This window comes from Capra hircus, chromosome 2, assembly GCF_001704415.2.
Source record: "Capra hircus breed San Clemente chromosome 2, ASM170441v1, whole genome shotgun sequence".
In the NCBI taxonomy this organism is placed as follows: Eukaryota; Metazoa; Chordata; class Mammalia; order Artiodactyla; family Bovidae; genus Capra; species Capra hircus.
In genome coordinates, this window is record NC_030809.1 from 117,084,604 (window position 1) to 117,105,042 (window position 20,439).

Consider the following 20,439-nt stretch of genomic DNA (forward strand, 5'->3'; position numbering starts at 1 on the left):
TCTCAGCCTTTCAAGGTGCACTCTGAAGTTATTTTGAAATGTCATTCGAAAGGGTAAATACATCATAAGAAAAGGACGATCTTACTGAAGGGGTAAGTTTCAGTTCTGCTCTCTCCCGATCGCCTTGTTCAAAGAACTCGCTGGTTACAAGTTCAGCCACCTGAAACACAAAAATATTTTAATTAATGGGCATATATAATTCATCATGAGATGTAGAAGTTATTTCTGGCTTATGTCTATGGCAGTTACCCTCAAGACAGACTATCATTTGAAAAGCTTATGAGGAAGTTCATTAACTTTTTGTGTTTGAAAGTATGATAGAATTTAATCAATGAACCTGATTTCCTTTTAATTTGATCTTGTGCTTTGTATTTTTATTTATTTTTCTTGAAATAGAGTGAAGTACATTTACAATCCTTAGACACATGCCAATAGACAATCTCTGAGAGTAGAGCTCACATATTCAGATGAGGCATGGATATGTAACTTTCAAGGGAGGGAATGTTCTTATCCAGAAAAATGAAGCAAATACTAACCTAATAATAATTGACATTATAACAGATCATCATACTATATTTGTAGTAATAATTCAGCCAACTTTTGGTTATTTCTGTGCAGATTTTTTTACTTTGTTGCACACATATTTTAGCCTGGCTACATTCTGCCATCATAGAAACTTTTTAACCATGTCCCCCTACCAGTTATTTGTGTGCACTCTGGAAGGGTTAACCCCAGGGCCCACCCTTTGCTTCCTACTGTAGCAATCAGTCAAGGGGCAAGACTAATGCCAGATTTGTAGTTCATACCAGACTTTTCTGGTATTTTTTGGGGAAAATAATGATTTATGTGGTTTTGGCTGCACTGGGTCTTGGCTGCTGCTGGGGGGCTCCTAGCTGTGGTGAGCAGGGGCTCCTCTTCATTGCAGAGTGTGGACTTCTCGCTGCAGCGGCTTCTCCTGTTGTGGAGCACAGGCTCTAGGTGAAAGGTCTTCAGAAGCTGCGCAGGCTTAGTTGCTCAGCAGCATGTGGAATCTTCCCGGACCAAGGATCAAACCCATGTCCCCTGCATTGGCAGGTAGATTCTTATCCACTGTACCACCAGGAAAGTCCTATAGTATGTTATGATATGACTTGAAGAATGTGATTTGGTTTTAGGCTGTCTCCATCCACATAGTAAATAACTGTTTATTTAGGGTGGGTTCTAGTTGTTAACAAGCACAATGGAATGGCTGTTCTACTGTAAACCACACAGATATTTCCAAAGTAAGGACATATATTTTTCTACTTTTCATCTATTAGCATGGATGATCAGAAGCTGCTGATCACGGTCAGGCTTACAGAGATTTTTTTTTCCCCCCAAGTCCTGTGCTTCTATCAATAGGTTTATGGGAAGAAAACTGATATAACAGCTAAGAGCTGACCAGATATTTTCAACAACACCATGGTGAACATCTGGGAAATCTCTGAGATGAACTAGCTGGATTTACAAAATGTTGAAAGAACAGAAAACAAATTTCAGACAACTTGATGGCAAGAAGACCTGATTTCCAGGCTAATTCCAGGCTCTTATAAAGATGAGGTTCTTAGGTCTGGCAAAGGTTAGAGTGGCTTAATTTTGGTCAAGTGCAGAGAATCAAGATTATTTACCTAAGTATATCTCTCCAGAGATTTTATCAACCATAAATGGTAGCCATTGATAAAACAAAAAGAATATGTATCACACACACACATCTGAGAGTGGCAAGTATAGAGTCATTGATTAACAAATAAAATGGCCAGCGCAGATTTTAAACATTTAAAAAATTCAGTAGCATAAAACTAGGTGGGACTGACTGAATCTTCCTAGGATTCCGGCTCACTTCTCGCCAGCCTCTGCCACTGCCTTTCACATTAGCACGCCAAGCCTCTCCTGTTGCTCTCTGGCCTTCTTTTAGAGAAGAAGTGGCCCTCTAAGGACCTGGCCTCTCCAGAACTCTCCCTTGCACTCCTCTGAGGTGGATCTTTTGCACTAAAGAATGTGCGTGTGTATAGCAGGTCACCCCGAGGTGGAGTCCCGAAGAGGTCAGTAGTCCCTGGAAAGCAAAGAAATTAAAACAAAATCCTTGTATTGAGCTTTCTAAAGTGGTCTTGGGTATTTCCCCTGAGCTTCTTTCACAGCTCAACTTGTACCACTGTTTCATTTGTACTTAAAAACCCAAGCAGGCCTATTAAGTGGCTCCTGATTGAATTTTTTATTAAAGAAGGAAATTGAGATGCTAATCAGTCCTTGGGGGATGACTGGGGAAACCCGCATGCTTAGAGTCCTGTGTGCAAGGAAGGCCAAGTGAAAGAGACTCCAGTGAGAAAACATCTTCAAAGGGAATTAAAAAACAATCAGCATCCAGGAAATTGGAAAGATATTTCTATTTTTAAAAGAAGTTTCTATTGTTTCTGTCCAACTGTTTCCTAACATCCTACTAGAAGTGAGTAAGTTTTTGAAAACATTTAACTCATTCAATTTGGAGACAAAAATGAGATCTTTAGAGTTGTGACAAGATTTCTGATGGAAACATTTAGAAAAACAGGGTTTTATGTTTTATTTTCCTGACCTCATGAGTTTCTGCATCAGTGAGCAGACGTTCAAATCTTGAAAATAAAATAATATTTACATCAGGGACAAAGAAGACCACCTACAAGTGGCCATTGGGCCTCTTCATTCTATAATCTCAATGCAGTAGCTTTTTTCCTTGCAAGTACTTTGTCACTTTCTGACTCCCAGGTGGGCTGCTGCTCTTCTGTCTGTGACATGCACTTCACTGGGGTCCTGATGGCCCTGGCACAGCGTCCCTCATCCATCCCCTTTCTAATCTTCTCTATTATCCTCGGTCCTCCTAACTGTTTCCTACTCTCCACCGCCTTCCACCCCTATCATAGAGGCCACTCCCCATATAGTATCTGGAAAAGTTACCTACATCTTCTCTGCACTATATTCCCAAACTTTATTTTAAGGGAGGCCATCCCACATGAGGGAGGGAAAGGTGGGCATAGATGAAGAAATAAGCTACGCGACCAGCAAATTCTCCACCATAACCTGCTTTTTAGCTTCAAGCGTGTGTGCATGCTTAGTCGCGCAGTCGTGTCTGACTCTTTGCGACCCCATGGACTGTAGCCCACCAGGCTCCTCTGTTCATGGGATTCTCCAGGCAAGAATACTGGAGTGGGTAGCCATTCTCTTCTCCAGGGGCTCTTCCTGTTCCAGCGATTGAATCCAGGTCTCCAGCATTGTCAGTTCAGTTCAGTTTGTTTGCTCAGTCATGTCCGACTCTTTGCAACCCCATGGACTGCAGCACTCCAGGCTTCCCTGTCCATCACCAACTCCCAGAGCTTACTCATCGAGTCGGTGATGACATCCAATCATCTCATCCTCTGTTGTCCCCTTCTCCTCCTGTCCCCAGTCCCTTCCAGGATCAGGGTCTTTTCCAATGAATCAGCTCTTCGCATCAGGTGGCCAAAGTATTAGAGTTTCAGCTTCAGCATCGGTCCTTCCAATGAATATTCTGGACTGATTTCCTTTAGGATGGACTGGTTGGATCTCCTTGCAGTCCAAGGGACTCTCAAGAGTCTTCTCCAACACCACAGTTCAAAAGCATCAATTCTTTAGTGCTCAGCTTTCTTTATAGTTCAACTGTCACATCCAAACATGACTACTGGAGAAACCATAGCTTTGACGAGATGGACCTTTATTGGCATTGTTGGCGGATTCTTAACTGTCTGAGCCACTTCAATCATGTCACACTAAAGTGAAAACCAAGACTCAGTTGGAAGAGAGTCTATTTATTAGAGCAGAGTCTGTAGCAAAACAGCACGACCTGCACCAAGCTGTCATGTGAGCAAGATAAAAACGTTCATTTGTGTTCAGCAACTGAATTTGAGAATATATTTGTTACTGCAGTCAAGCCTAGCTTAGCCCTTACTAACACAAAAATTGGTATGGAAGTGAGGTACTGCTACTCACAGAAAGGAAGGAAGGAAAAGAAAGAAAGGGAACAACCCTAAAATATGTGGCTTGAGAGTCAAGTATAAAAAAGTGAGGAAATGATTGTTAGAAGCTATAGGGATGAGGATCCATCTTACATGGTGGCAAAATAGTTTGTGTAAAGCAAATACTGTAATAAAGCAAATACTGTATCTAAGGAACTTAGGGGAAGAGATTGAAAAAGAAAGCTAATAGCACATGATGGCTGCTATTGACTGTTTTGCTCAGTATTATAAGAAGTGAGCTCAGAAAAGGGTTGGCAGGTGTATAATCAGAAATGAAAGGGAACAGAGAAAGTCATAAATTCTGGATCTTTTATAGGGATAGAATATGAAGCTGCTTCTTAACCCCAAACTGTGAAAGTAAAAATTGAGATACATTTTGAATGACAAAGATCTCAAGACTTACTTAGCCTCACAACAAGAATGAAATAGAGAGTGTGGCCAGTGACACACAGTTAAAAACTCTGAATGAAAAGTAATTAGCCTCCAATTAAAAAAAAACAAAACTCTGAATGAATTAGGGAACACACACAACATCCATTCAATTAGACAAAATGGCCCAGAGAAATAATTTTTGACCACAGTTTTCTCACTGGTGCCAAATACTGGGCACCAAATACTAGAGATTAACGGTCAAAAGAGAAATAAAGATGTACGTGTGCTCTATTTCCTTCTTCCTGAATGTAAGGAAGCAAAGAAATACAGATCTAAGAAGTTTGTATAGTATCTAACTGTGGAAATGCTTATTAGCAAATGGAAATGACTAGGATCAAAGACCTAAGAAGGAGGCTCAATGTTTAAGAGGCTTTTGGTGCTAAAACCCCCTCACAAGCCTGTGAGTATCTAAAACTTAAACCTGGGGCACTCAACCTTCTTTAGAGGGGAAATAGGCTGAGAGAGTTTGACCTCTGAGTCTCACCAAGGAGGACGGTGGAAAAGGAACGATCTCCCAGGATGGATCTAAAAACCATAGAAAATATCAAATTGGGGAGCATGTCCCTGAGAATCAGGGCCCTCGCAGAGGACGCCCATGGAGCTGGGAGTGTCATCTGAGTGTCTGTGGCATGGGCGTGTGCTGTGTGCTGTATTTTGGGTGTGTCTGGGCCTCTGGTTTACATCCAGACGTGCTGTAGGGGTGCGCACGTATCACCCAGAGATCCTGGACTTTGAGCTTAACCCCTTGACCCATGGGCTGTTTGGGTCATCTCCCTTGGAGGGGAGGATGAGTATATTTTGCTTGCAGGAAGGAGAGTGAACCACATTTTTGGTGATTAGAAGGGCAAACTGTGGGAGTTATGTTTTCACCAACTATTCCTGGCTTTCTACTTTCTGGGCACAGGGAAGGATAGCATTTCCTAGCTGGACGGGGTCTTGTGGTAAGTTCTGGCCAATGAATTGCTGGGGGCATGACATTTAACTTCCAGTGAGTGAAAAACCCACCCGGGCCTCTGCTGGAATGATCCAGACAGTGGCTGCTCCTTCAGCCCCAGTCCAGCGTGAGGACAGAGGCGCCAGCCAACCCCGGAGGCACGCGCCTCCAGGTGATTTGTTGGTTTTAGCCACCGAGATCTTGAGCTTAGTGGTAACACAGCCCATTCTGCCAGCACACTTGCCTTATTTAAAAAGGTTAACGGGTGCCTCCTATGTAAGAAAGCATCAAACACTGTTAAGAAGGAAAGACTTTGGAACTTAATCTGCTAGAACTTGAATTCCTAGCTATGCAACTTACACTTGTGTGACCTCAGACTATGTATCCTTTCTAAGCCTCACTTTTCCCATTGGTGAAATAGGAATAATCACTGTATTAGTTTCCTAGGGCTGCCAGAAACTACCGCAGACATGGTGGTTTAAAGCAACAGAAATGACGTCTCTCATAGTTCTGGAGGGCAGGAGTTCAATATCAGTTCACTGGGCAGAAATTGAGGTGCTGGAAGGGTCATGGCCCCCCGGAGTCTCGAGGAGAGGATCTGTCCTTCGCCTCTTCTAGTGTCTGGTGGCTGCCAGCATCCTCCTTCCCGGGGCCATACTGCTCCAGTCTCCACCTTGTCTTTGCCTTGCCTTCTCCTCTTGTGAAGGTGCCATCCCCGTGCCTCTCTCTTCTAAGGACACCTGTGACTGAATTGAGGGCCTTCTTGAATAATCCAGATGATAATAATGATGGTCCTTAACGTAATCACGTCTGCAAAGACCCTTTTTCCTTCTAAGGTAACAATTACAGGTTCCAGGGATTAGGACCTGATGGCCTTGGGTTGCCATTATTCAGCCCCTACAGTAACAACACCCACCTCAGAGGATTTAATGATATAACACTTACAAAGCAGACATTTAACAGTTACTCAGTCAATAAATATTAGTTTTTATTGTTATGTGAATGTATCTTATTTTCCCTCAAATGTCAAGTCTTAAGATAACAAGTTACTGCTTTAGACCCCACAGCCCACCCAGGAGCTGCCTCATAAACTGGAAAGAGCTACTAAATTAATCAAATCTTAAATTGGGTAGTTATGAGATTAAAAACTATTCTTGCTCTAGAACTAACACTTTTGACCAGTGAAACCAGTAAATGCATTAAAGTTTTGGTACAAATTAAATTAGATACCTCATATTTTGGCCAAAGAGCCCTCTGATTTCTAAATAGGCTTAAAAAAAAAAATCAAATTTCCTTTTTACCTCCTTTTTTTTTTTCACCAGATGTGAAAAATGGACCTTGTACTAAAACATGGTTACCTATTCAAAAACACTACATTTGAAACTCCTGCCTTAAGAAATGGCCAAAGTGTTATTTGGATTTAGTGTGTTAAAAGAAAAAAATCTTACAGAGTCAGAAATATTAGTTCTCAGTGGAAGCATGATAAAGAAAGGCTGGGCAATAAACTATGTCGCCCCTCGGCCTCCTGCTATTTTTTACACCGCGTTAATACTGATGCAAATTGACTTGGGTTTCAGTGCCTGGCAGACAGGGCTCTGGGAATACTGTCCCCCCCAGTCCCCCCTCGGTTGAGCCCTGCCATTAATCACCACTCGCCTGTCTCGAGATCTCCCACGGTTTGGTCACGGCTCCAAGGTCACAGGCTGTCATTAACATTGATCTGAAAAACAGAACCAAACAAAACAGCCTGAATAATCTTTTGTTGCATTCCTAAACAAACCCGTCCTAGATACGTAAATAAATAAAATGGGACCAAGGCCAGCTCACATCTTCTTTACCTCCACAAGGGAAGCATTGTTTACGGTCCCAGGTTTCAATCTCCATCGTGCAACCACACTGCTTCGGAGGACAAAGCTCGCGCTCCCTCTCGGTGGCCCTTTTGTTTTGCCTGCAGTAGATCAAGGAAAGCCAAGTCCTGCTTTCTCCGTACCTGAACCACGCAAGTTCTGCTGAAAATAATTTGTAATGGACGATGCTTTTTATTTTTAACACTCAGCAAGGGAATCCGTATATAATACTACCATAGCTGGTGAACCTATTTACCAAAGTATCACTGATGGATGGGGATGGAAGAAAACCCACAGCAAAAGGCAAATAGCCTGCCCTGTTAGGGGCTCCGGCATTTTTATCGGCTCCACAGAGCTAATATTTACGAGGGAGAGACACACGGTTTCACTCCAGTTTACTACCTGGCTACAACCCTGTTTTACAAGCGTTACGAAGAAGAAACATATTCAGCCACAGCTTTTATTAATTTGAGCACATAAGAAAATACAGGCAAGATCCGGATCAGATCTTTGAGGGGCAGATTTCTACTGGTTTATCTAGAATCCACACTGAACCCTGGATATAAAAAATATGGGGAACGCCAGTTTCAAAACTTAAAATGTACATGAGTATATTAACATAAGTTATCATGCAAACCATGAAAACCAGTGTACAATTCAGCCCTAAACAGACTACCTTTAAGGAAGAATAAAGAATCGGCAGACAAGGGTCTGCAAGAAACCAAGACAAGGGTTAAAAGGGGAAAGAAGCAAACAGACACCATCACCTGGAGAATTCTAGAGAGGGAGGCTATGACAACACCAGTTGCAGCTCTGGTGCTCCTAACTGGGTGTGGTGGGAAGGGAAAAAAATCAGGCATACTCTTTGTCCCAAATCTCTCTTTGTATTGAAGCTAGCTGCATGTGATGAGGAGTAGTGAAGGATCTGAGCTGGGGAGCCACATCTTGGGCTCACTCCTTTTGGAAGAAAGGGGTGTGTTGTTAAAGATCAGAGGGCTGTCCTGATGTCAGGTGTTAACATTTCATACCCTGCTGGGTTTGAACGCCTTAGAAACACGTCTGCTTCCCAGATGGCAGAGCATGCCTGGACGGTGGTGAGAGGTTTGTGTCACTTCCCCAGGAAACTACTCCAGGGAGCAAGGCAGACTGGCAGATAACAATAGGTCTTTCAAAGTGCCCTCAGGCAGCACCGGTTAGGAGCAGCGCTCTCGGAGTCAGGCAGCATCTAACTCCAAACACTGCCAAGCCAAGACCTGTGCAGAGAGACACATCAGCCTACTGTTCATCTTTGGTCTGTGACGCGCTTCCGCAGTCCTCACCATGTGCCTGCCTCTCTACTAAGCGCTGTACACACTACCTACTAACGAACCTCACACTAAACGACTCCTCATCACAGGGTGCTATTATGTCTAGTTTCCAGAGAGGTCACGGAGAAGGCAATGGCACCCCACTCCAGTACTCTTGCCTGGAAAATCCCATGGACGGAGGAGCCTGGTGGGCTGCAGTCCATGGGGTCGCTAAGAGTCGGACGCAATTGAGCGACTTCACTTTCACTTTCACGCATTGGAGAAGGAAACGGCAACCCACTCCAGTGTTCTTGCCTGGAGAATCCCAGGGACGGGGGAGCCTGGTGGGCTGCCGTCTCTGGGGTCGCACAGAGTCGCACATGACTGAAGCGACTTAGCAGCAGCAGCAGCAGAGAGGTCAATGGAAGTGTGGAGGGATTAAGTAACTTTCCCAAAGGAAGGAAAGGATTCAGGATTCCGTGCTTATCACAAAGCTGCTGTACCCCTCTTGTTCCACTCCAGTGCTTTTCATTTTAGGACCGTTTTAGGACCCTCTGCTGGGACCAGAGAGGGACAAAACTGTAGGTAATGCGTTGGACTTTGTAGTCTCTCTCCCAGACAGGAAATAAAATCTCTGTGAGCTTGCCTACTTGTACCATAGTTGATCATTACTTAAGTCTCATCTACTCAATAATTTGAACCTTACTTCTCAAATTCATGTCAACATTAATCAGTCAATCAACAAATATTACTGAGTATCTGCAAGGTGCTCTGATGATGAGAATTCTAATAGCTACCATTTATTGAATGGGGCTTCCCCAGTGGTTCAGTGGTAAAGACTCCATCTGTAGTGCAGGAGCTGCAGGAGACCCAGGTTCAATCCCTGGGTCAGGAAGACCCCTGGAGGAGGGCCTGGTAACCACTCCAGTATTCTTGCCTGGAGGATCCCATGGACAGAGGAGCCTGGTGGGCTTCAGTCCATAAGGTTGCCAAGAGTTGGACACAACTGAGCGACTTAGCATACACACGTTGAACAGGCATTAGAGAGTGATTTATATCGTCTCTATATGAGGTAGAGATACCATTATTATCTCCATTTTACAAAGCAGAGAATGTTTCGCCTTCCTGGATGGGAAGGGCGGGAGGAGGTGGTTAGGTACCTTGCCTGAGGTTATTATCACTAGGCGGTATCAAAACTAGGTCTGGGATCCAAACAGTCTGACAGAACATCTCTACTTTCAGTGAATACAGTGGAGCCAGAAAGTCTGTATGGAGAAAGGAGACAGAATAAAGGCTGGGGAGGAGGATGGTGGATGTCTAAAACCTTTATCCAATTGGTGTAGGGAGTCAATTAAGGTTGGGGGCTCAATTAAGGAGGCACCTGGCCAAAGCTTCAAGGAGAGGACTTTAATACTCTTATTAATTAAGAGGTATTAATAGATGTGGGAATAGTTTAAAGAAGGAGAGAGTGGGAGCAGGGAGACTGGTAGGAAAGTATAACTAAAAAGGGCATAAAACCAAGAAATGCGGGGGTGGAGAGGCAAGGATAAGCATGAGCACTTACAAGGAAAGAACGGAAGGAGGTGAATGGGCAGTTTTAGCTTATTTTTTAGAGTCAGTCTCTGTACTTAAAAGGCCATCTCTGGAGTAAGCGAGGAGGGAGGGAGCTTGCAGCAACTGTTTGTGTCTTGACGTCTGCATAACTCTAGCCTGATTTACAGTTAGATGGTGCAATCTGCTTAGTGCAACTGCAGGAATGAAGGTCAGGAATGTCCGCCATGGGGTCAGAAGAGGTCATGTGACCCTAGAGGGTCTGAGACTCCCAGTGGCTCACTGCTGCCACGACTCTCTTCTAGTTGCCAAAATTGCTTCAATACTTATCTTGAGATAATCGTAACTTTCTTGATTTGTTCTCTAGTTTTAAAAGCATTTGCAACTAAAAAGAGAACTATTTGCGGGGGGATAAATTGGGAGACTGGGATTGACATACACACAGTACTATATATAAAATAGATAACTAATATGGACCTACCTGTATAGCATAGGTAATCTGCTCAATACTCTGTAATGATGTATATGGGAAAAGAGTCTAAAAAAGAGTGCATGTATGTATATGTGTGTGTATATATATATATTTATACAAAAAACACTGATTCACTTTGCTGTTATACCTGAAACTAACACAACATTGTCAATCAGTAAGTTTAAAGATTAGTATACTTCAATAATTTTTTTAAAAAGGAATACATTTTAATTTAAAAGATATTTTCAATTCAGTGAAAGATTACAGGTATGAACTGCATTTTATGTTTACCAAACAAAAAGATGACACCTTGCAGTTGACAATCTGTCTCACTGCTTTAAATTTTACACACAAATACAGATTCCAAACGGCCAACATAAAATGACAGTACGGAAGTAACTCAGGTTCTGTTTAGCTTTACCATCACCGCGCTACCATTGTTTATCCCGAGCATACTGCTTAAAAGCAGAAAGGTGACGTCCCCAAAGGCTGGGGAATTGCATGTGGAGTGAGGCCAACAGGTTCTGAGCCGTTAGGAACTTGCTCTTGAAAGTGCATCCCGAGTCCACCTGTGTTAGGGCTGACGGGAAAACTGGGTGTTTTGGGAATTAACTTACATGTGTACAATCCATAGACAATGGAAGGATGAGTAATACTGTGTTAATTTGAAGCTTTCAGAGCAATTATTTTGATACTCAGCAGTAACCTCAGCAATTGTTTAGAATTTATACCAACAAAAGAATTTTCTCTGGGATGTGTGTCTCATCGTTGACATTGTTTAGATTGCAGGCACATGGTGATGATGAAAAGCAGGCTAACTTTTAGTTGGTTTTATTACTATTTTAAAATTCTCTGGGATGGTGTTTCCCAGACCGCCCCCTCCTTGACATGCACATGGTCAGAGGCCAGCTGTGAAATGGGGTGGGGGGTGCGGAGCTGCAGGGAAAGGAGAGTTCCTGCAGACTTCATCTCCGCTCTGTGTACTTCGCCTCCAAATAAGATTTTTCTTACCTATAGGGTTCCCTGCAGAAAAGTTTGGAAACCTCTGTGGGAAAATACTCATGTGGAAACACACAATAAGCACTGGCATTTTAGGAGCTGTGTTCCGGAGAGAGGCCAGACCCCAGTGGTTCTGGTAGGACAATTTGTGAGGATGCTGAGGAACAGAAGAATTCCTTGAGGGGAGATTACATTTAGGGGGTAGTGAGGAGGAGGGCTTCCCTGTGGTTCAAACAGTAAAGAATCTGCCTGCAATGCAGGAGATCAGGAAGATCCCCCGGAGAAGGAAATGGAAATCCACTCCAGTACTCTTGCCTAGGAAATCCCACGGACAGAGAAGGCTGCAGGGCTACAGTCCACAGGGTCACAAAGAGTCAGACATACTGAGTGACTAACACACACACACACACACACACACACACACACACACACACACACACACACATACACACACACACACACAGGGAGAAGGAAGGGTTGGAGAAAGACAAATAGGAGAAAGGAGAGTCAGAAGATAGCAAAAAATTCAGAAGAGCATGGGCTTTGCAGAAGCCAAGGCAGGAAAGAGTTTTAAGAAAGGAAAGGCCAACACAATTCAGACTGTGAAGAGATCTAGGAAGCTGGAGAGAACAAAGGTCGTAGGATATGATCCCTCGGAGGTGACTGGTGACTTTCAAAAAGTGCAGAAATCACATTTTAGCAACTAAATTCCTCAGTCGAAGAATTTACTCTAAATACTAGATACACTTTGGAATGCTATGCAGCAATCAAAGATGATGCTGGTATGGACATGGAAAGAATTCCAAGGCATGCAGTTGAGTGAAGAAGCTAGTATATATGTAAATATATAATTTATGTTGAAGAAACAGATGGACACTAAATAGTATGTTTCCCATGGGTACACATGTGTGGAAATGCTCTGATAGTAGTCTGAAAATAAACAAGGAATTAAAAACAGAGCAACGCTGTGCACAGTATGGGAACTGGGAGTAATACCCCAGGAACATTATAGAATGTTCTGATTTGTTACAGAAAAATGTATTCCAATTATTACTTGTGGAATTGAGTGATCTAAAAAGAAAGAAATTGCCTTGTACGAAGTTAGAGGAGTATGGCTGAGCTGTGGGATTGAAGGAGAGGAGAAAACTATGTTTGGACCTTAAGAAGAAGGCAGACTTTAGGGATGATGTTTTTTTTTTTAAACTGAGGAGATGGAAGCATGTTTTTTAGCCTAGAAAGGTCATGTTGGGGAAAAAACTAAAAGCCAGATTTTGAAAATGCCAAAAGGAGTAAAATTGACACAGCTAGGTCAGAGGTCAGGGGTGGGGAGTGGGGGAGGAGGGCCCGGAATAGGAACCTAGAATAGGAAGCTGAGATGGAGGTGTTGACAAGAGGAGGCCCCCGATACCACCTTGGGAAGGACAATGAGAATGTCATCTGTAACGATAACAGAGCGAAGCATGGATGCAGAGGAGGGGGGTAGAGGGCCCTTTGGTGAGACAGTGAGCAGGGGGTCAGCTGTGGAGGCAAGGGGCAGGCAGGCTCTGCGTTCTGAGACGGGGGCAGAGGCTGCGGGCTGGGCCAGGGTCCCCGGGGTGTTTTCAGTGGTTGCCCAGCTATGGGGCAGATGCACTGAGCCCAGAATCCTGGCCTCACAGGCTTTCCCAGGAATACTAAACAGCTGTGGAACAGGACTAAGGCACTAAGTCTGCGGATGGGTGAGGTGAGGACGGTGGAAGGCCGGGGCAGAGGGAAAGAGGAAGAGTGCCTACCCAGCTGGAGTGGCTGCAGTGGGGAAAAGTGGTTAAAACGCGCCGAGGAAAAATGAGGTTTTGCTGCCGTCTTCCCTAAACTACTGAGAAGAAGTCCCATGAAAATCTAGAACAGATTCCTTATTCCAAACACAAAAATCTTTTGGTTGGTTTTCCATCTAAAATGCCTACTATCTCTAAAAACAAAACAACCCAAACTTAACTCTCCACTTTCCTTTGTTCTGTGAAACTGTTTTCCAAGGTCCAAAAATCCCATCTCCAATGCAATTTGCATGCCTGCTGAAACACGACTAGTTCAAACATCTCCTAATTTTGAAGGCAAATGTATGGAGAGGAGGCAATATAAAATAAAGCAGAAGATGAAAAGACATATTCTCTATCTTTTTTGTAATTATTCAACTAGTTTCTGAATGGTTTGAATGCAAGCTAAGGTTTGGTACTTTAAACATCAGTTGTGCACTCTTAGCATTGTCAAAAAGGCATCAGTAAATCTTCAAATACTGAATAAACACACAAACAAGAGCTTTTTCTTACCGAAATATATCACGATGGTTTTTGATGTTCCAATCATATTCTCCTTTACTGACAAGTTCAAAGAATTCTGTTCTCCTCCTGCATGAAATCAAGTGAAAATTCTCAGTCTGTGTGGTGATATAAACACATTTATGGGAAAATATAAGACCACCTCAACCAAGTAATTTAATATTTGAAATCATGAGGCTAAAGTGCTATCAAAATAAACCACTTTTTAAAAAAATGTTGAGGCTTTGACAAAAAGCCACAATCATTTCCAAATGTATTTACAACAGAAGAGATTATCGGGCCATAAAACAGAAATCAGTGTGGTCCCGCATTTGGGATTACTTGCTGTGAAGCCCTGTGACTCTTAATGAAAAAGTCAGAGAAGGGAGGCAAGGACACATAAAAAGCGGGAACAGTTCCAGAATGTTCTTTTATCATTCAACATAGAACTGAGCTGTATGATCATCCAAGATAATATAAACTCCCTGGTAGTAAATTCAGGACAAATACTTTAGTAGAAGTTAAAAAGTAACCGTTTCATCATTTCAGGGCTTTAGGCACATCGGCTATGGAGTCAGAAATAACTGTTTAAACCATAGCTCAGTCACTTCTTGCTGTGCAACTTTGGAAAGTCACTTAAACCCTCTGAACCTCAATTTCCTAATCTCTAACTTGAGGGTCCTATTTGCTGACTCAGAGTTATTGTGAGGATTAAGTGAGATGACACGCAATGTGTTTAGCATTAGTATCAGCACATTTTAAGTGTGGATGCACAAGCCTGTGGAAATGCATGTAGAGATGTGTGGATATGCAAAAGAAAAGAAGGGAAGCTTCTCAAGTTGTGAAAATAGGATGCCATTCCTATTTTCAAAACTTTTGTTTAATCTAGTTTTATGATTTTTCATTTTTATAATGAGAAAGGAAAAAAAGACATCACCACTTTGGTTCTTTAAGAATCATTTCCCAAGGTCTCACATTTTTGGCACTTCCTAATGAGAGGCTCTTTAAAGGATCCTGACACACTGCTTCCCAATGTGCACCCCACAAAATCCTAGTCTGAGGAGGTGCTTCAGGTAAAGGGGATGCTCTGGCCAAGTGGTTTTGAGAAATGCTTCCTGTGATCCTTGAAGTTTCACCACCCACATTCGCCTTTTGAAGGCTCTACAAAACGCTGACATTGAAAAGCCTACTCGACTTGACCATGGACTCCCATAGCACTGATGTTGTAAAGAACACACTTTGGAAAACGCTACCATGGCATTTATGGTGGAAGTCAGAGTAGGATCTTGGACACTTAGTGCTGACTCATTGCAGTTTGGGGGACAAAGGACAAGAGGCCGAGTGCTACTGGCTCCCGTTTCTTGTCTGGAGTCCCCATCATCACCTGGGTCCTTACTGTTCCAGGCAGACTTCTGTCATTTACTAAGCACACGACTGACTTTGGGTAGGTTAGGGTTGGTGGGAGGATTTATGTAAAACACTTAGCAGAGTGCCTGACACACAGTAGCTGTTCAGTAAGGATTGCTGCTGCTGCTGCTGCTAAGTCGCTTCAGTCGTGTGCGACTCTGTGCGACCCCAGAGACGGCAGCCCACCAGGCTCCCCCATCCCTGGGATTCTCCAGGCAAGAACACTGGAGTGGGTTGCCATTTCCTTATTAAGCTCAGAAGCATTAGGTGTACTGGCCCCAGCTGATAAGTGGCAGAGCTCGGATACAATACAAGCTTTTGGAATAACAGTTGCCCCGAGCAGCAAAGGGCTTTCCCTGGTGGCTCAGATAGTAAAGAATCTGCCTGCAATGCAGGGGACCTGGGTTTGATCCCCCAGTTGGGAAGATCCCCTAGAGAAAGAAATGGCAACCCAGTCTGGTATTCTTGCCTGGACAGATGAGCCTGGCAGGCTACCCCATGGGGTTGCAGAGAGTCAGACATGACTGAATGACTAACACTTTTCCTTCACTTCATACACTAATGTATAGCAAAATTGCTGGGTCATAGAATGATTCCTATGTTTAATTTGAGTTTTCTTTATAAATATAGATTGTTAGGGGCATATGTAACCTTTGAAAAAGGCTGCTGTAATTCTCTGATTTATAGGTCAGAAAACTCAAGGTGAAGGAAGGTGAAGTGATTTCCCCAGGATCCCAGGGCAGTTATGAATAAGTCTAGGTAGATTCCAGGCCCCCAGCTTCCCAGCTGTGGCCTATGTGATCATCTTTATAAACTGTGTGTAGCATGAGCTTTGGGGGCAGAATAGCCTTGGCTGCTGTGAGCGTCTGGACACAGATGTGGCAGCATCACAGGCTGCTGTACTGAGCCACGGTGAGTACCAGACAGAGGTGTCCATCAACAAGGAGATGCTCCCAAGAGCGGCGCATGGCCCAGACCAGGTTCGTGGTCCTCGGCTTTGGTGGTATTTCTGACCTCCTCCTTAGTGATAACCATTACAAAGCAACAATGTGAAATTCACTGTACTTTTGAGAAAGGAACTGGCCCACACAGCGGCTCCTTTTAGCATCTATATGTGTATATAGAGTATACGGAGTCAAAATCAACATGTATGAAACTGTTAGGAGCACTTTTAAAAACATGGGACTGCTAAAATGAACATTTGAAAATCCACAGAATTATAACACTCCCTGGATCCAGATGCCTCTGTCATGAGGAACTATATCATTAACTTTTCAGGCATATCATTGGCAACCTTGCTTTTCAAGGACAATGGCAAATACCTCGGCTAGTGAAAAGCAACTTACTGGAAAATCTCATTTATAATCAGATATGTTTTTATTAGGCTTTTATCCTGCTCTCCTGACATATGTTCCACTCAGAAAAATAGCAGTCTTTAAAAATGCATCATTTGAACAGAACTGGTAAAATTACTCTTAGAAATAATTCTAAAGATTGGTTACCAGTCACCCATCACTACATTGAAAGTCTTTCTTGTTTCTAATTTATCTGCAACGCACCTTTTGTTTGTAAAGTGAGAAATCACCCATCCTGTGTATATTTTAATTGGGAATATTTTTTATAACGTTATATAACTCTCTATATAAGCATGTAATATAAGTATGTACACATATTCTTTATCCATTTATCTAACTGTTCTGAATCTACTAAAAGTCTTTGACTGTTAGGAAGAATTTTACTGTCAAGGTGGCAATTTCAGCTCCAGAATTACCAGATGGGGTGGCAGGGGACAGGGTGAAATGGGTACAGGGGAGTAGGATTCCCTTCTCTCAGTGTTCTTACAGCTCATTCAACAGGCAAACCATACATCTGCAATTGGTTCCTAAAGGCAGATTCTGGAGAGATTTCCGGACTTTGGGCATAAAAGCACCTCAGAGGAATAATAAATCAGCAGGCAGATGTTAATTCCAGTAATTATGACTAAAGGGAAAAAAAAGGTATATGTTTCACTTTGAAAGTAAATTGTGTCCCTGTGTTGGATTAGCACTGATAACACAAGGACCAGCTAAGCATTAATACCTGAATAAAAGTATCTGTGAAAGGCTGCGCTGTTGTTGACAGCACAGATAAAACTGGCAAATGCAAGAAATGGAGAGAGCAGAACAACTCAGTATTGATGATGGCAGAGAAGTAAGACAATACAGGACTCTGCACATGAGTTCCGTTGATCTATAACCTCCAGGCCAAGATGAGATTCAAGGGGTTGCTGGATGGGGCGTGCCCTAGTTGCCCCTGCATTTACGTGGCCCCTAGCACTCTTCGTGGGCTTCCCAGGTGCTGCAGTGGTAAAGAAACTGCCTACTAGTGCGGGAAACACAAGAGATGTGGGTTTGATCCCTGGGCTGGGAAGATCCCCTGGAGTAGGAAATGGCAACCCACTCCAGGATTCTTGCCTGAGAAACCCCACGGACAGAGGAGCCTGGCGGACTATAGTCCACAGGGTCACACAGAGTTGGGCATGACTGAGTGAGCATGCACGCGTGTAGCACTCCCCAGGGTGGGGTACTACTGTTTCTCTCACTCTCACACTGGGCTCTGAGTCCGTGAAGGTAAGCATGATACCTTCTCTCTGTGTGCGTCCCCAGCAACTAGCACAGTGTCTGGCATAAAGAAGGCATCAGTAAGTGCTACTGGATAAATCTCTCATGTTTTATTCAGTTGCTATATCATATGGATGGAGATATGAGGATGAATCCTGGAGAAGGGGATGGCTACCCACTCCAGTATTCTGGCCTGGAGAATTCCATGGACTGTATAGTTCATGGGGTTGCAAAGAGTCAGACATGACTGAGCGATTTTCACTCACTCATGAGGATGAATAGATACAAAATGCTTTGATGTTCATCAGAAAGTACCAAAATATTTCTTCCATTAACCTGTCACGGAGTCTGTCGTTCTACCATTAGAGTAATTTCCGTGGGTTAACTAATCAGCTCTGTTAAAATATGAGAATGTTTGGGAAGGAACAGTGGGTTAAGCTCTGTAATCATTACACCTCACTATGCATCCATTTATCCTCTTCCTTTCCAATAGGGGACTAGTTGAGTGCAGGCAACTGTGGAGGTTGAAAACATTGACCACAGTGGACCTTTAACATTTGTTGAATGATGAATGAATGAATATCCCCATCTGCATAGCAGTAGAAATATTCGTTGGGTTCTTATTGTGTTTTATAAAATAAAATGTTCTAGATATTAGTCTAATTTCTTAGAAAGATGGTCAAACTATAACTCCTAACAATCTACGCTAATTTGGTACCTTTTGTTGTCATCATCAGATGCTTTGAGAAATGCTCCTTTTTGCATCCTTTTGGAAAGACAGAGACCAAGAAACAATTAGACTGGGCGTTTTCTGTAATTGTTGATGAGTGTTTGCAGAGCACAAAGGGAAGTGAAAAATTTTCAACTTGAAGATTAGTCTGATTAATTTAGAAAGCCAACCGGAAAAGCATTAAGCACCAAAATGGGTATACAAAATCTGAATTCTTGGATAATTCTCTATTTAAATAATGATCTGAGGCAATGTGGCATGGAGATATGAGCACAGAAACCTTGATGACTTTGGGCAAGTCACGTACCCTCTCTAAGCCCAGGCATCCTTATCTAGAAGATGGGGATAACAATATCTACCTTGCAGGTTTATATGACAATTCAATATCAGAGAGCTAAAATTTTGAAAATTTATTATGTCAGGCAGTGGGTCAGGTGTAGGGGCTCCAAGAGGGAGCTACAGAGGAAGATGTCTGCATTCACAGAGCTCCCACTCTAAAGGTGATGCAAGAGGAGACTGTAACCCCAGAAGAGTGCAGGGCAGGAGCAGCAGGCACCTGAGATGAGGGACACAGAATTCTGGGGTCGCAACCTCCTGAGGATGAACTACACGGCTCCTGCTACCCTAGAGGAACACCTTCCGTGACGGTATTAAAGCTAAAGAAGGACCAACCTCTACTATGTCCCAGTTTAGCTCAGCTATAGACAAGGAGCCTCTGCTTGCAGTCTCAGCCCCATGGGTGAGTCTCCTGGCCACGCTCACCTGGCGACTCAGCCCATCCCAGCCTGCTGGAGGTATCTACAGCCAGCTGAGTCGCACCTGCTTGATACCTACTGAGTTTGGAACTGTGCCACTGCTGTCTTTGGTGCCCAAGTGTTCTCAGGAGTGGCCTCAGTTTCCCCTCTGGTTCTCTTAAACTAACAGTTACAGATCTACAGAGAGAATGGCAGAGTAGTTAAAGACATTTTGGAGTCCAAATACTTGGTTCCAATCTCAGCTTTACCACTCAACATGGTGAGCAATACACTGACTTTCTCGCAACCTCAGTTTCCTCATGTGTATGGTGGGGTCAGTAATAGTACCTGCTCTGACAGAACCCCTTTAAGTGCTAAACAGAATAATGTGTATATCACACTCCCAAGTGAGCACTCGGGGAATTTTCGGCATTGTTTCCACTGATTGTGGAAGATGAGAGGTCATCTTTGTTAACTTACAGGCAGACAGTCAGTCCAGGACAACTGTGACATCTCCAAGTTTTAACGCTTGTAATTTTGGATCTCTCTCCATCTGCCCCAACAAGGACTATCTTTTTTTTTTTTTTTGGCTTCCGGTTGCTTTTATTTATTTATTTATTTTTCAAGGACTATATTTTATGGTCCAAATTTCATTAACCTTTCTGGTTGAATGATTGTTTTCTTTATAAGGTACTTAAAATTGTCAATGTTATCAAATTTAAATTATTTAGGTTACTTAAATTTTCATCATCTTTCATACTTATAATCTCCTTTGGCCACCAGAACTCTAGGAGATGGGTATGGGTGAAGTACCTGTCCCTATGTTGCTGACAAGGAAACTAAGGCAAAGAGAGATTAAGTGAGTGACTCTCTCAAAGCTACATGGCTGGTTACCAACAGGGGATATCTAATTCCTGCTTGAGATGCTGAAATTATTATTTAATTATGAAAGCTGTATTCACTGCAGGGACTCAGAAATAGGCACAGAAATCAATTTCAGAAAACCACTCAGTGGTAACTGGAAAATGTTTTCAGTGAGTTGGAAAACCAGTCTGAAGAATAACCCCCAGACTTACGGTTGGGAAGCCTAGAAATTCACACTGAGGTTTTGTTTGATTTTTGTTTGTCCAACAA

At 43.0% G+C, this 20,439-nt stretch overlaps 1 protein-coding gene across 1 annotated transcript in view; it reads right to left on the reverse strand.

The window, feature by feature from the left end:
* PDE11A (phosphodiesterase 11A) overlaps positions 1-20,439 on the reverse strand; it is a 449,211-nt gene that overhangs the window by 37,945 nt on the left and 390,827 nt on the right. The window contains exons 16-18 of the mRNA XM_005675916.3: positions 13,847-13,924; positions 7,042-7,105; positions 86-160 (exon numbers count right to left, since the gene is read on the reverse strand). Of these exons, the coding sequence (XP_005675973.1) occupies positions 86-160; positions 7,042-7,105; positions 13,847-13,924 (217 nt within the window). The remainder of the gene's footprint in view (positions 1-85; positions 161-7,041; positions 7,106-13,846; positions 13,925-20,439) is intronic.